Genomic DNA, 14507 nt, shown 5'->3' with positions numbered 1-14507 from the left:
GATTGAGGAATTTTGGAGCGGGCATTCCACGAGTAGAGAGGTCTTTTCAGAGGTATTAATCTGAGAAGTGAACAACTTGTTTCAATGATTTGTAATTGTTCGAAAATGATTTTTCGTAATGATTATTACAGGCAAAACCTCAAGATGCATTATTTATTTGATATCAATATTGGTTCAATTCATCAGTCGTGTAAAGAGTACATGCTGTTTCCTGATGATGAGAAATCAAATGTCAACAACAACAGAAAAAAAAATTAACACCCACTTTGCACTCTCACAGCAAGAGTTATCATCCCATCAACAACCAAGTGGATCGATTCCTCTTGACCTCACAACAACCCGATAGGATTGAATTCTAAATCTCACCGTGTGCAATATACATCACCCAAATAACAAAATTTTTCGGATCTCCTCTCTTTGTTCTAGTCGTCACCCCAGAATTTACTTCATTCCCTCATCCATCATCAACCATGATCGACGATTCATCACAACACCTCGAGCTTTCCTCTGGAATGATTCCTCTTGTTGATAAATTGTCACAATTCTCACTTGATATTCCTCAAAACAAAATCTATGCCACTGCTTTGTGTGAGTATATTCAGAGCGCCTACCAACAAGTTTCTCTCTATGAACACTTGCTGAAAACGGACAGTGAAAATCCATACATTTCAACCATGTCCTATGCCGATGTGAAAGAAGTTGTGAAAACCGTCTCGGAAGCTGCCGAATATTTAATCGAAGTTTTAGAAAAGGATCCTCAATTTTCTAGAAAAGAAGACGCTCAAAATGATTACATGTTTGAAAGAGAGGATCGTGAACAAGTTGGAATTATGAAAATTAGAATTTTAAACATTCAACGTGCTGTGAATACAGCCAATGCCAATGCACAAACTGAAGTTTCGAAAAAGAAGAATCTTACTTTGGATCAAGTCTTCCAATTTGATCTTCACTCGAGAATGTATCAATCCAAGAATGGTGTCGTTCATCCAGACGAGCTCACCAATGATCCAAGAACTTTTCACTTGATTGGTAATGAAAACAGTGGAGGAAGAGTTCAACTCATGAAAAAACTCTTTCACGTGTTGCACACTCAAATTGCTCAACAAAAAGAAGTTCAAACTCAACAAACAGAGAAGGGAAAGGTTCCTTTGAATCCAGCAGATAGTTTGGCAAGAAATGCTGCTCAACGATTGAAGGTCATTCTAGTACAGGGTGTGACAGGTGTCGGAAAGTCAAATTTCTGTGTTCAAATTTGTAGAGAATTGTGTAAGGAATTTCCTGATAACATTCAGAGAAAATTCCATGTGAGATTGAGAGCCAACACCAAATTTTCTCTTACTGTAAGTGTTTTTAAGAGGTTTTAACATATTATTGACCCTCTGCTCTGAACATGTTGTCAATAATGTAATTTATTTTTTATTATGTTCGATTATTTTCTTGAATGAAATCAAATTGCAACATGAACTATATGGACACCATTCTTATATAATATGAACAGACCACTGAGGCCATGCAACAAGTGATTCAAACCTGGCACGTAGGTCCTTTACCAATTCACGAAAAACAACTTCGTGATCTCTATCAACAATCTTTCATTGGTGTGACCACTGTGTTATATCTGGAAGATCCTAGCAACATCCATCAAGTTCTAGCTCTCCTTCCTAACATCAAATATTCACCATCGAGTCGTGCCTTTGTTGTCATTAGCTCCAGATCTCAGCTCAAATTAGAATTGGACAGATTTTCCAAAGGTTATATTGACCTTGTGACTGATGGTGGTGTGAAACAAATCAGAGATCGTATTCCTGAAACTAACACATCGTTGGAAGGATACATTGCTGCAGATCAACACGATTTAGACGAATTCTCAGACCACGAATCTGATTTTGAAACTGATGATGACGACGATGGCAGTGATGACGAAGACAACAAGAAGAAAAACAAGGACGAAGAAACCGACTCTGAAAAGTATCACCTCAGAAAAACTCCCCAACAGAAAAAGATGGAAAAAGAATTGATTCAAATTTTCGGTAGCTCCAAAAAGAAAACCTTTGCCATTCACATGGGTATCAAAAACGACGATGAAAAAATTCCCATGTTCCAACGTCAATTCGATGTTATTTACTGTAATTTGGAACCTTTGAGTTTTGACTTTGGTGCCGAAATGATGCAAAACTTGAATCCAAAACTTGCGAATGAGCAGACCAGATCCATCTCTGCTCTCGCTGAGAACTTGCCAATTTTCATGAAGGTTGTTATTCGTTCACAAATGTTGTACGGAGGAGATTTAGCTGATTATTCAATTGCAGTGGGTTCTTTCATGGATCGTTATGCAAAAACCAATTTCCCACAACTTCGAAAATTGTGTCAAGGATTTTTCATTGGTATCTGGAAGAAGTGGGAGAAGCCATTGCGAGATTTTGCTATCAAGCTCTCCATTTTCCCCTTTTCTTTTGATGCTGTGAGTGCAAGTTTGGTTTTGGAAGTTCCACTCCACGACACACTCAAATATTTGCAATTTCTAATTTTCGTTGGTATGGTCTGTCAAAATGAAACTGGTCGTTTCAGTATGCATGACTTGGTGAGAGACACGTTCCAAATTTACAAAGATGAGGAATTGAAAGACTCAGATGAAGTGAAAGTGGCCATGTCTGAATCTGAGGAGCGTTACGTTCAACACTATTTTAACTTGTTGAGATTGTACAATATGCAACACGAATACTCAGGAATTATCTACATGCCTGGCCCAGAGCGTTACGACATGGACATTGAAAATATGAAATATGTAGTTGAATTTTTGAAAGGTTTGGGAAATAGTGATTATGTGGACGCTCTCAACACAGGTCGTTACATTTTCAGAAATGTTATTTTCGCCATTGATCGAGGAAGATTGTACACCTTCTTGGAAAGTAGTGCTGCCGTAGATAAATTACAAGATGAATTTGGAAAGGCATACTTTTATGAAGGTTTTGCATTGATTTATTATGATTTGATGGATCACAAGAATGCCTTCTTGAAAGCCAAGAAATCTCTCGAGTTGTTGGAAAATGCATGCATTTTGAGTGATGTTCCTAGTGATGAATTGAAACAATTGCCTATCCTTCTGTTGACAGGTGACATTGCTTTCAGACAAAATCAACATGACATTGCATTGAAATACTTTGAAAAGATGGTCACTATTGCAACTAGACATGCTCATGACTGGCAGAAAATTAAGGTCGACAAGACCTCTTCAGATCCTTTCGCAATTGTTTCTGGATTTGAAGACGAAGAATATATTGTGAAGGATATTTTCATTGGAAAGTCTTACATTGCTCAAGCTAAAATTTACATGCAACGAGGTGACATTAAGAATGGCAAGAAATATTTCGAGAGAGGACTCACCATCATGCAACGAATCTATCACAGATACCATCCATTCATTAGCGACGCCTTCGCTTCCTATGCACAATTGTTACGTGACTTCAAATCAAGTCAATTCTATGAAGATGTTTGCAAATATTACAAGGATGCCATTGAAATTGATGCCAAAATTTTCGGAGAGGAATCCTTCTCAGTGAGTGAAAAGCTTGATGGTTACGCTGTAGCACTCACGTTGCAAAATAACTATGAGGCAGCAGAGCCTATTTTCAAGAGAACACTCACACTTCGTAAACGGTTCTTTGGAGAGAATGACATTACTGTGAGTTCGACTCATAACAATTTGGCCGTTTGTTTGAAACATTTGAGAAGACCTGACGAAGCCAAGATTCACTATGAAGCTGCACTGAACATTTTGATTGGTCTCTTTGGACAAAACGATTCTCGTGTGGCCACTATCAAGACCAATATTGCCAAATTGAAATTGGAATTTTCAGAGTCGTATGAAGACGCTGAGAAAACATTCCAGGAAGCACTCGAAACTCTCAAAGACGAAAATATTAATGAAAAGGGACGACAAATGGCAAGCACATTGACAAGTTTGGGAGATGCCTCGCGACACAAACAAGATTTCACAAAAGCTCTCGAATACTATCAACAAGCCATGGCTGTCTTGGAAGAAGTGAAAAAGAAGGCCAATTCCGAAAGCACTGAATATTCTGAAATTACTTCTGAGAGTGTGAAAATTCTGTTGAGTATGGCCAATCTCCATTACGACAAGCAAGAGTACAAAGAATCTGAAGAATTACTCGACAAGGGTATTGAAATCATTTCTAGAAACTTGGGAGGTGAAAATCATCCACTGTATCCAAACTTTTTGAGTTTGGCAGCAAATGCCAAGTTGAACAAGAAGAATTATTCTGGAGCTGAAGAATGCTACAGAAAAGTTGTGGAGTTGAAATTGAAACAAAAGCAACCACCTTCTGGAGTGATGACCACATACCAATCATTGGCTGTTTGTTTGGATCGTCAAGGAAAATATACCGAAGCCATTGAGCAATATCAAAAAGTTCTTGGAATTCTTCAAGAAAGTTTCAAGGATGATATCGATAAGCAAATTACAGTGACACGTGCCATTGCAAGTGCCTACACCAAGACAGAACCAAAAGATTTTGGTAGTGCTGAGAAATATTTTGCTCAAGTAGAACAATTAATTCTTAAAAAGACTGGAAATGACAATAATATTGAGTATGGAGAAATTTTGAATGATTTGGGAGCTTGTAGAATTCAATTACAGAAATATGAGGATGCCATTTTGAACTTTGCTGCCTGTGAAAAAATCTTTGCTGAATTCTTTGGTGAACATCATGACAAGACCATTACTGCGAAGGAAAATTTGTCGAACCTGAGAACCTTGATTCAACAGAGAGATGTGAAAACTGGATGTCCATGTTTGATTATGTAGTTGAGGCTCCAAAAAATACATGATCGTTTTGTAATATTACGTAATTTTTCTTAATAGATTATCTAAATAGGCTTCACGGTAACAGTGTGTATTCATTATTTCCTTCGCAATTTATTTCCTAACTTTTTCACGCGTTTGGCAGAGCCTTTGACCACACCAATACTTAATTTACCGACATCAATTACAAGTGTTCCAATGTCAACTGTGAGTTGAACGGGATCGAACTGACCTGAATTTTGCATATCTTCAATATGCATGGCCAATTCATGAGAATGTTCAATGGTTCGTTCAAGTTTTTCTGAAAAATTGGATGGCATTTTGAGTGAGCGTGGTGTTTTAATTATTTATATAAACTTGGTGTTGACAATTTTTGTTAAAGTGCTTTTTACTGCCCTAAGAAAATCTTGATCAATTTCAACGAACGGAAAACGTGAAAATTTAGAAAGAAAAAACGTGATTGTGAAAAATGAAATTCATGAACGTGTGAATGAGTGATTGTATTAATAGTAAAGGGACAGGAGGGAATTCTCTAGATTTCGCCACTTCTTTCTTTATCCTCTGCCATCTCAGCTCCAAAAGAAGCACAATATTGTAACGTCCAGTTCAATTTTTTTTAAAAAAAATCGCAAAAAAAAATTTCAAACTGAGTTGTCTCACACCATGTACAAGAAGATCAATACTCCGCTCCTCATCCAGAAGGTCGCTTCCGTCTCTCAAAAGAGAGCCTTCTCCACCAAGTTGAGCACACAATCTGTCCAAAAGGTTCCAATGATCATCAATGGTGAACGCCGTATCTCCAAGAGCAATGAATGGATTGAAATTCATAACCCTGCTACCAACGAAGTGATCGCAATGGTTCCGCAATCCACTGATGCTGAGATGGCTGAGGCTGTTCAAAACTCAAAGGATGCTTTCAAGGAATGGAGAGAATGGAGCGTTTCTAGACGTGTCCGTGTCTTGTATAAACTCAGACAAATGTTAGAAGATCAAACTCCAGAACTTGCCAAGTTGGTTACCCAAGAACAAGGTAAAACACTCAAAGATGCCGAAGGAGATGTTTTCCGTGGTATTGAAGTCGTTGAGCATGCTTGCAATATGGCTGTTCTCCAAATGGGTGATACCACTGAGAATATTGCAAAACATATTGATATTTACAGCTACAAACAACCATTGGGCGTTACTGCTGGTATTTGTCCATTCAACTTTCCGTAAGTTTTATTATTTACAACATTGAAGTGTTGTTTCTAACGCAATAATAATCATTGACATGATGAAATTTTTAATGATTGGTTGACACACTGTGATGATCGTAACGGTCAAATAATTTTTGATGATTGTGGAATTTTCTCATCATGATGATTCGATCATGTATCGATCTCTCCTAACAACATCATCAACACCAACAATTCGTAAATTGCTACTTTCCAAATAATTCGTCATTAAATGATGATCGATTTGAAATTGACATTTTTGATGACCCCTCTCACCCTGCATTATTTGCTGATGATGATATTTCGGTTCTGATTCCCTTGTACTATTTTATGTGCATCATACTCTGTTTTCGAAAATGCATTTCACTTGTTGTCATCTTTAATGCATTCAAATGAATGAACAAACACCTCATGTTGTTGTGTGCACTTCCAACAGAGCTATGATTCCATTGTGGATGTTCCCAATGGCTGTTGCAACTGGTAACACCATGGTTTTGAAGCCATCCGAACGTGATCCAAGTGCCGGTGTCAGAATTGTCGAAATGGCCCTCGAAGCTGGTTTGCCAAAGGGTGTCGTCAACGTTATTCACGGCAAGAAGCCAACTGTGGACTTTATTTGCAGAAATCCAGATATCAAGGCCATCTCATTTGTCGGTGGTAACACTGCTGGTGAATACATCTTTGCTGAAGGTACCAAGCACGGAAAGCGTGTTCAAGCAAACTTGGGTGCCAAGAATCATGCTGTTGTGTTACCAGATGCTAGAAAGGAAGATACCATCAATGCTTTGTGCGGTGCTGCCTTTGGTGCTGCTGGCCAACGATGTATGGCTTTGACCACTGCCATTTTGGTTGGTGACGCCAAGGATTGGGTTCCAGAAATTGTTGCCAAGGCTAAAGGCTACAAGGTCAATGTTGGTACTGATCCAGCTGCTGATCTTGGTCCATTGATTTCACCTCAATCCAAGACTCGTGTAGAAAGTTTGATTGCCTCTGCTGAACAAGAAGGTGCCAAGGTTGTTTTGGATGGACGTGGAATTGTTGTGAAGGGTTATGAACGTGGAAACTTTGTTGGCCCAACCATTGTGACTGATGTTAAGGCAAACATGAAGTGCTATACTGAGGAAATCTTTGGTCCTGTCATGCTCATCATGTTCGCTAAGGATTTGGATGAAGCCATCAAGATTATTAACACCAACCCATACGGAAACGGAACTGCCATCTTTACTAGATCTGGTCCAGCTGCTCGTAAATTCCAATATGAGGTTGATGCTGGTCAAGTTGGTATCAATTTGCCAATTCCTGTTCCACCTCCATTCTTCTCATTCACTGGTTCACGTGCTTCCATCAGAGGAGACTTGAACTTTTATGGTAAGGCTGCTGTTCAATTCTACACTCAAACAAAGACTATCATGTCCAACTGGCGTGAAGATGAATCAGGAATGTCATTCGGTACTGTCATGCCAACCTACAAGAAGTAAATTAGAAGGATTTTGTATCAATTTTGAATAAAGCACAAAGAGTTTGACACTAAATGTAATTTCATGATGAAACTCGTGAATTAATCCAAAACATGAGAATGAAAATTGAAAAAAACTCCAAATTGGAATTTAAGACACACAAAGAATTGGATGAATTTGTGACATTTGCAATGACAGTGTATCCACAATTCACAGAATCTCCAGATTACAATTTGTTAAAAGGATTTGATCAAGCTTTTTGGTTGAAATATCGCAGTGTCACAATGAAACAGGAGAAGAACGAAAAAGATGATGAAAAATTGGCCAGTTGTGAGCCCTTAATGAAAACTACTGATGACATGCGGTGTTGCTTGTGTCCTTTTAATACAACTAATGACCATGTTGATCATATTAACATGACAGTTGTGGGACAAGATTTTGTTCTAGATGCACAACTTGGTTGGCAACCTCCAAATTTGAATGAACCTTTTGTATTTAATACTCCAACAATATCATCGAAAGAGTTACAAGTCCTCCAGTTCCAACAGAGAAATCTCAAGAAAGCCATCAATCCACTGAGGAGAATTCTGTTACTACGGAACCATTTCAACGTCCTGTAGTAGTGGTGGAAGATGCTTGTAACGCAACAACTTTGGATCTAAATGAACAGTCTTGTCAACCTTATTCAACATCCACCACTGCTGCATCCACTGTTCCCCTACGAGTTGTGATTAAACTCGAAGATCAGGCAAGATCGAACAGAGTGACCATTGATAGCAATAATTTATTCATGTCTCTGATGGAACAAGTGAAGAATTCATTTATAGAATTGCTAGACCAAAAAATAACCATGACTTATTTTGATCCTAGTTTTGGGGACATGGATATCAAGAATGATCATGATGTGAAAGATTGTCTCGAACTCTTCCAAGATTCATCCTTTGAAACCAAGAACAAATGTATCAAACTTTCAGTGGCCAATCAATCTCAGCAATTGTCCTATCATTCAACAAGTTCTTCCAACAACTCGAGTAACTACCCTGAAAGCAGTGAATCGTTCCAGAACCATGAAATGAAAGGATCAGATATTGACAACTCTTTTTCATCACAAAGCTCGAGTTCAGCATTACCAAGTTCAAGCTTTGGACTTTACTCTGAAAAGAACGACAAAGCTCAACCATCTTCTTCATCAAGGAGTGAGTTGAATTCGCGAACACCAATTTGGAGTTTTGGAGGAAATTTTGAATCCAAAGATGGAAATATTTCAACGAGTATTGCGAGTTCAGAATCTCTAAATTCTTCTCCAATTTTTGGAGAGCTTTCGATCGTGGAGAAGTTTTTTTAAAACCAAATATGAAAAAATTGTGTTTATAGACCAAGGCGGATTTGGAAATGTGTATCAAGTGGTTGATATGAAAACAAAAAAATCCAAAGCATTGAAACAACTCCAAGTTGACAACCCTTCGAATCTAAACGACGCATTTAAGGAAGCGTTGACCATGGCAAAAATGTCACATCCAAATATTGTTCAAATTTATGATGCATTTATTCCCAATATTACTTCACGTGTGTGCATTGAAATGGAATTGATGCAAGGAAGTTTAAGGTCACTTTTCATTGATAAGAAAATTAGGTTATCAGAGACCATGTTGAGACAATTAACACAACAAGTATGTGAAGCGTTGGATTGGATGTTTACCCAACACGGAGTTTTGCATCGGTAAGTGTTTTGGATGGATTTAAAGACCTTATGGGTCTCCTAATATTTGTTTTTCGAACCGTGATTAGTGATATGTTTGCATTGGGAGTGACTTTATTTCAATTAATGTCCATGAACACGACCAGTGTTTTATCTCAATATTATGAAATGGGAGGAAATGACATTGAAAAATTTATTTTGATGAAAATTCCTCAAACCAATCCATACTCTTCAGAATTTGTTGAACTCGTTGCAAACATGTTGAATTTGAATCCACTGGAAAGAATTCGACCAAAACTAGTGATATCTAAACTGATGCAACATCATCCCTTCTCAAACTAACTCGACCTACTTGTTCTGGAGATGGAAATAATAATAATAATTCTCGAATGGTCATCATGAAGATTGATGTGTCTCTTTGTAAGCAATTAAATCACGTAACAAATTGTATAAAATGTACACAGAATCCTGTTCGATGACGAATCAAGGTTTTCAGGAATGCTAACTAAGGACACAAGGTCTTAGTCTTCAATCTTGTAAGTAGTTTTTGAGGAGTCTGACAACGAAGAGGGCTAACGGTACTTGGATTTCAGGCCAATTCCTTTCAATAGTTGGGACGTTTCCTTTTCGCATCATTCTCTGGAGGTAGGAAACCGAAGGACCAAGTATCATTTCCTCTCTCATTATCATTCCAATCAAATCACTTCAAACGAGTTTCTACATCAATCGAACTAGTAGCTAATTGTGATAGCTTGAAGAATTTTACTTGTTGGATTAAATCAACATGTTGTTAAACGCGCTATGGGTCACTCTTAATTTCGCAAAGAAGTATTACTGTCCAATTAGAGATGAGTTTTTTCAACTAACTAATGCGTGCAAGATTTCAAATGCAAGAAGAAGTTACCAGGCTTTGAATGTCCCAAACTCAAATATTTTTAATGCTGTGAAGGAAATGATTGCAATGTTCCCAGCGCCCAAACTATCAAGGCCGTTGGATTGGTACACACGCTGTTTAATGTATTCCTTGTTTTGGGTTGAATCAGATCGCCGCGATCAGGAGCCAATTGAAAAATGAGAGAGGTTGGATTTGGTGCCACTACGTGGGCTCTGCCTGTAGATTTGTTCAGTCCCTCAGGTAATGGCAAACTGTTGTTTCTCCTTATTATTTCTTTTCCAAATTATTCTTCTTATTATTGCTGTTCACTCGTTCGGCCACTGTGGTTAAAAAGCTCCTTAAATATGTCTCCCATTCTTTATCGAAGAGTAAGTCATAATTGCTCATGTCAATAAAGGAGCACAAATAGTTTTGCTGGTATTTCTTTACAATCTTGTTTGAGAATGTTTCAGTTGTATGAAATCCAATACACACTTGCATCATTTTTGATGATTTAAATACTTGTAAAATATCATTTCTTTTGCCACTGTACCATTTTGCACTTGAACTAACTTTCATGCCTTTACCATTCGCATCATCTATTATCTTTTTTGATTTATCCATCACAACGAAACGATATTGTTTTTTATCCTTAATCTTGGTTTCTTCAACATGATTACAATTTAAATTGTAGAGGGTGTCAGATTTCAATTTTCCATAATTATCGAGATAAAATAGTTCAGGAATAGTGGAGCTAAAATATGAATGTGGGTCAAATTTAGCTCCAGATTGAACTTTACACTGGAAACCTATTGGAATAATCATGTCTGTAGAATCGTTAACTCTGTTAATACCAAACAAATCGTTATGGTGTTCATTAGATGGAGTTATAAAAACTCCATCTAATAAATCCCACTTCTTCTTGGAAAAGTGTGTCCAGAACAATTCTTCTCCATTTATATCCTTCTTATTCTCTGGTGCTATAACTTGTTTGGAAATACAGTACTCTACATATCCATTTGCATCCAAACAATGTTTACACTTGAATATGTGGTCTTTTAAAATTGGATTGTTGGTGATTAGTGGTTTGAAACAACCAATTTTTGACAACCGTGTACCATCTAACTCTGCAAGTCTAAGCATAACAATGGATTCCAAATCGATGTTGTGGTCTGAAGATTGCAAGAGCAATTTGATCCTTTCTTGAATAATCTGTTTCATCAATTTTGATTTATCTTCAAACCTTAAACTCAGAACCTAAAAATGGAAAATGATAATGAGTAACATATTTAACAATGGCTTCTTGAATTCCTTCTTGAATTGTTTGTTGTGTGTCCAATCGAGGAGCCTGTGTTGAGTTATAGGTATCAAGATAAGACTCTACACGCTTTTTTGCTCCCAATACAAACTCATCTACGGACAATTTAATAGCATCTATCAAGCTGTTGTGTGTAGAAAAATTTTCTAATGCCAATGTGATTAATCTTCTTCTAAAGTACTTGTAGCCCCGTTCATGTAAATAAAATAAAATCTCTTGCTTCTCGTTGTTTGGTATTTTGATATGTTTTTCTAAAAATGAAATGATATCATCTCTTGCAACCAAACCAAAGTCATATATTCTTCCTACATCAATCTTTGCTTCAGTTTTACCAAGAGCTGATTGTATAATACTTCCTACATCAACAGAAAAATTAGTTCCAGAAAATATGGACAGATGAAAATTTTCTATGACACCAATGGATTGTGCAAACTTGGTTAACAGTCCTCTCTTCTCGCCACTCAAACTTATTAACTCTGAAAGGTTATCAGAGCCAGAATTGTTGCTAATGAAATCATGTTATGAATCACATAAGAAAAATTAATCAATACAAACCCTGCATAAACGTTTGCTTCGTCAATAACAACTATAAAATATTCAATTTTCTTAACTATTCCGAATAGAGCGGAATTGTCATTAAGTGAACGAATTATCTTGTTCACCAAAATTGCAACAAATGACTTCAATATTTCGGGATTAGAATAACCAAATTTCAATGCGTAATTTAGAGCTTCCTCACTAGCGTTAGTGTTGCCATTGGATTGCATATATGCAAGATAGGGAAGTATTCCGCCTTTAACAATATTTTCATTCCTATCTCTCTGAACAAAGTATTTAAATACATTTGGATTTTGTTTTGCTTCATCAATTAGCTTTGAAATATAAATCAATCTACATATGAATACCATCAGCACTACTTGTTCTACTGAGCCAAAAAGTTCAAAAATATCTTGTCCCTTTAAGTAGCCAAATGCTTGACGCATCAACGAATCAGTGGTCAATCCACTGGATACCTCTGATGATGAAGTACATGTTAAAACCATTCCAGGATTACGACATAACAAATGCACGCAAGCTGATGTTTTGCCAGCACCAGATGGTCCCATAAACATTAATTTGCTGCGTTTGGTTTTAGGAGCTAGTCTTTTCAATACCTCATCATCTTGTGCCATAGCGTACTGGAATTGTGTAAAATATGGTAGCTCATGTTTGGCAAGTGAGCTAGTCATTAAAGGCAATTTAGCTGACCTATATTGTTCACCAAAGTTGGGATAGCCAAATTTAGTTTTCACAGAAGGAATATCAGTCTTTGCGCGCAATGTTTGCTCAAAATCATCAAAATTTTCAGCTTTCAATACCATTTTTGGGTACATGGTCGCCAACTCTCCTCGTGTTTTAGAATAAAAACGTTCGAAATTTGTTTCCTTATTATGGCGTGCTTGTTCTATTTCTTTAAGAAGGTTCTGTGATTTTTGGCGAGGCAAAACAATTCTATCATTAGCCCAAGAAACAATAATTTGACAAGTGTCGGAGAGTTGAGGAACGTTATTCTTGTTATAAGTACTTTTAAGTTGATCAAGAGCATAATGTTTGTCCTTGTCTTGGATATTCTCAACAATGTTGTGGAGAGATGAGCCATCAAAACCAGCCTCATACAAAGGCTTCAGCTTTTCAACCGACAAACCAGCACCACCCAAAGATTTACGAGAAGCCAGTACTGATGTAACTTGATGCGCATTCCAACTCTCATAATCAGTCAAATCGAGAGAGTTTTCGGGAGGAGTTTTGAGCGAGGATGTTGTTGAAGATGGCAGTGTTGCATAGTATTTGTTTGATGTATGATCACGGCTAACAATTGATGTTTCTTCTACTTCATCCATCATCATGGCTCTTGTGCGCGTTGGTAAATCATCTGATGCAGAATCAGTTATGTGCGAGCTTGAAGAAGATGAAACATTGGTTGCTTTGGCGTGAAATTTTTTCTTCTTCGTTTTTGGTTCGGTTGTGATGTTTGTACCTTTTTGTTGCTCGGAATCTTGTTCCAAAGTATTCTTCTTTCTTTTACGTTCTTTTTCCTTTGAGCTCGTAGGTACGCTCGAAAGCTTGATTTCTTTTTCTTTCTTTGTCTTTCGTTCGGCTGCAGGTGCAGAGGTTTGATGCTTCGGCATTTTTGAAATTTTTTATCTAAATTTTTATTTTAGATTACTTACGTTCTCACTTGATGAAAATATTAAAAGAATTACAAATAATTTTTTCTTAATATTCACCTGAACTAAAAAATTGCAACATTGTCACAAAGAACAAACGTTGATGAAATTCTGTATCATTCGCGTTCATCGTCATTTAGATCCAAATCAATCACAGTCTTCAACCATTCACTGTTAGCAATATATTTAACACCTTCATTGTCAATTCTATTGCTACACAAATTCAAATAAGTCATATTCTTCAAATATTGACTCTTAGCAATATATTTGACACGTTCATTGCCAATTCTATTCCAATACAAGTTTAAACAAGTCAAATTCTTTAACCATTCGCTTGTAGAAATATATTTGACTCCTTCATTGTCAATTCGATTGTAAGATAGATCTAAAGAAGTCAAATTTTTCAAACATTCGCTTGTACAAATATATTTGACACCTTCACTATCAATGTCGTTGCCTCTCAGATCCAAAGAAGACAAATGTTTCAAATATTCACTCGTAGCAAAATATTTGAGACCTTCATTGCCAATATTATAGCCTCTCAAATCCAAAGAAATCAAATTCTTGAAACATTCACAATTAGCTAATAGTTCAATTGATGTAGAAACTTGTTTGAAGTGATTTTTTTCGAATGATAGTGAGAGAGGAATTTGAAATGATACTTGTCTCCATTGTTTTGAAATTTTCATACAAACTTGAATAATAAACAATGATTCAACGAATTGAAGAATTTCAAAAATAATATCATCAATCATGAAGGCTATATTGATCTTGGTGTTGTGAAAATTTGTCGGAAGATAAAACTGTTTCAGCAATATCGTTTGGTAGTGATGAATTTGTTGATTTAGCACCACATGATGTAGTTCTCTTTTTACTGCTGATTGTGAGCATTGTTGGTTCTTGAATTTTTTTTAGC

General features: G+C 36.7%; 5 protein-coding genes across 5 annotated transcripts; 2 read left to right on the top strand and 3 right to left on the bottom strand.

Annotated features, from left to right (window-relative positions):
• Positions 1 to 470: 470 nt before the first annotated feature.
• Positions 471 to 4825, top strand: C9374_014363 (uncharacterized protein; the record flags this gene model as incomplete). The annotated part of the gene is made up of 2 exons (XM_044690342.1): positions 471 to 1340; positions 1499 to 4825. 2 exons carry the CDS (start codon positions 471 to 473, stop codon positions 4823 to 4825), a joined length of 4197 nt encoding a protein of 1398 aa, XP_044552955.1.
• A 660-nt stretch (positions 4826 to 5485) lies between these two features.
• On the top strand, positions 5486 to 9534 carry C9374_014362 (uncharacterized protein; the record flags this gene model as incomplete). The annotated part of the gene is made up of 5 exons (XM_044690341.1): positions 5486 to 6033; positions 6473 to 7510; positions 8016 to 8689; positions 8868 to 9213; positions 9282 to 9534. The coding sequence occupies 5 exons, from the start codon at positions 5486 to 5488 to the stop codon at positions 9532 to 9534; spliced, it is 2859 nt and encodes a 952-aa protein (XP_044552954.1).
• An 820-nt stretch (positions 9535 to 10354) lies between these two features.
• Positions 10355 to 11287, bottom strand: C9374_014361 (uncharacterized protein; the record flags this gene model as incomplete). Its single annotated transcript, XM_044690340.1, has 1 exon — positions 10355 to 11287. The coding sequence occupies one exon, from the start codon at positions 11285 to 11287 to the stop codon at positions 10355 to 10357; it is 933 nt and encodes a 310-aa protein (XP_044552953.1).
• Positions 11288 to 11303: 16 nt separating this feature from the next.
• Positions 11304 to 13552, bottom strand: C9374_014360 (uncharacterized protein; the record flags this gene model as incomplete). Its single annotated transcript, XM_044690339.1, has 2 exons — positions 11304 to 11889; positions 11940 to 13552. 2 exons carry the CDS (start codon positions 13550 to 13552, stop codon positions 11304 to 11306), a joined length of 2199 nt encoding a protein of 732 aa, XP_044552952.1.
• Positions 13553 to 13707: 155 nt separating this feature from the next.
• Positions 13708 to 14346, bottom strand: C9374_014359 (uncharacterized protein; the record flags this gene model as incomplete). The annotated part of the gene is made up of 1 exon (XM_044690338.1): positions 13708 to 14346. The coding sequence occupies one exon, from the start codon at positions 14344 to 14346 to the stop codon at positions 13708 to 13710; it is 639 nt and encodes a 212-aa protein (XP_044552951.1).
• Positions 14347 to 14507: the final 161 nt, after the last annotated feature.

Source organism: Naegleria lovaniensis, assembly GCF_003324165.1.
Source record: "Naegleria lovaniensis strain ATCC 30569 chromosome Unknown tig008, whole genome shotgun sequence".
NCBI classification, from domain to species: Eukaryota; Heterolobosea; class Eutetramitea; order Acrasida; family Naegleriidae; genus Naegleria; species Naegleria lovaniensis.
This window is presented reverse-complemented; position numbering and strand designations above follow the sequence as displayed.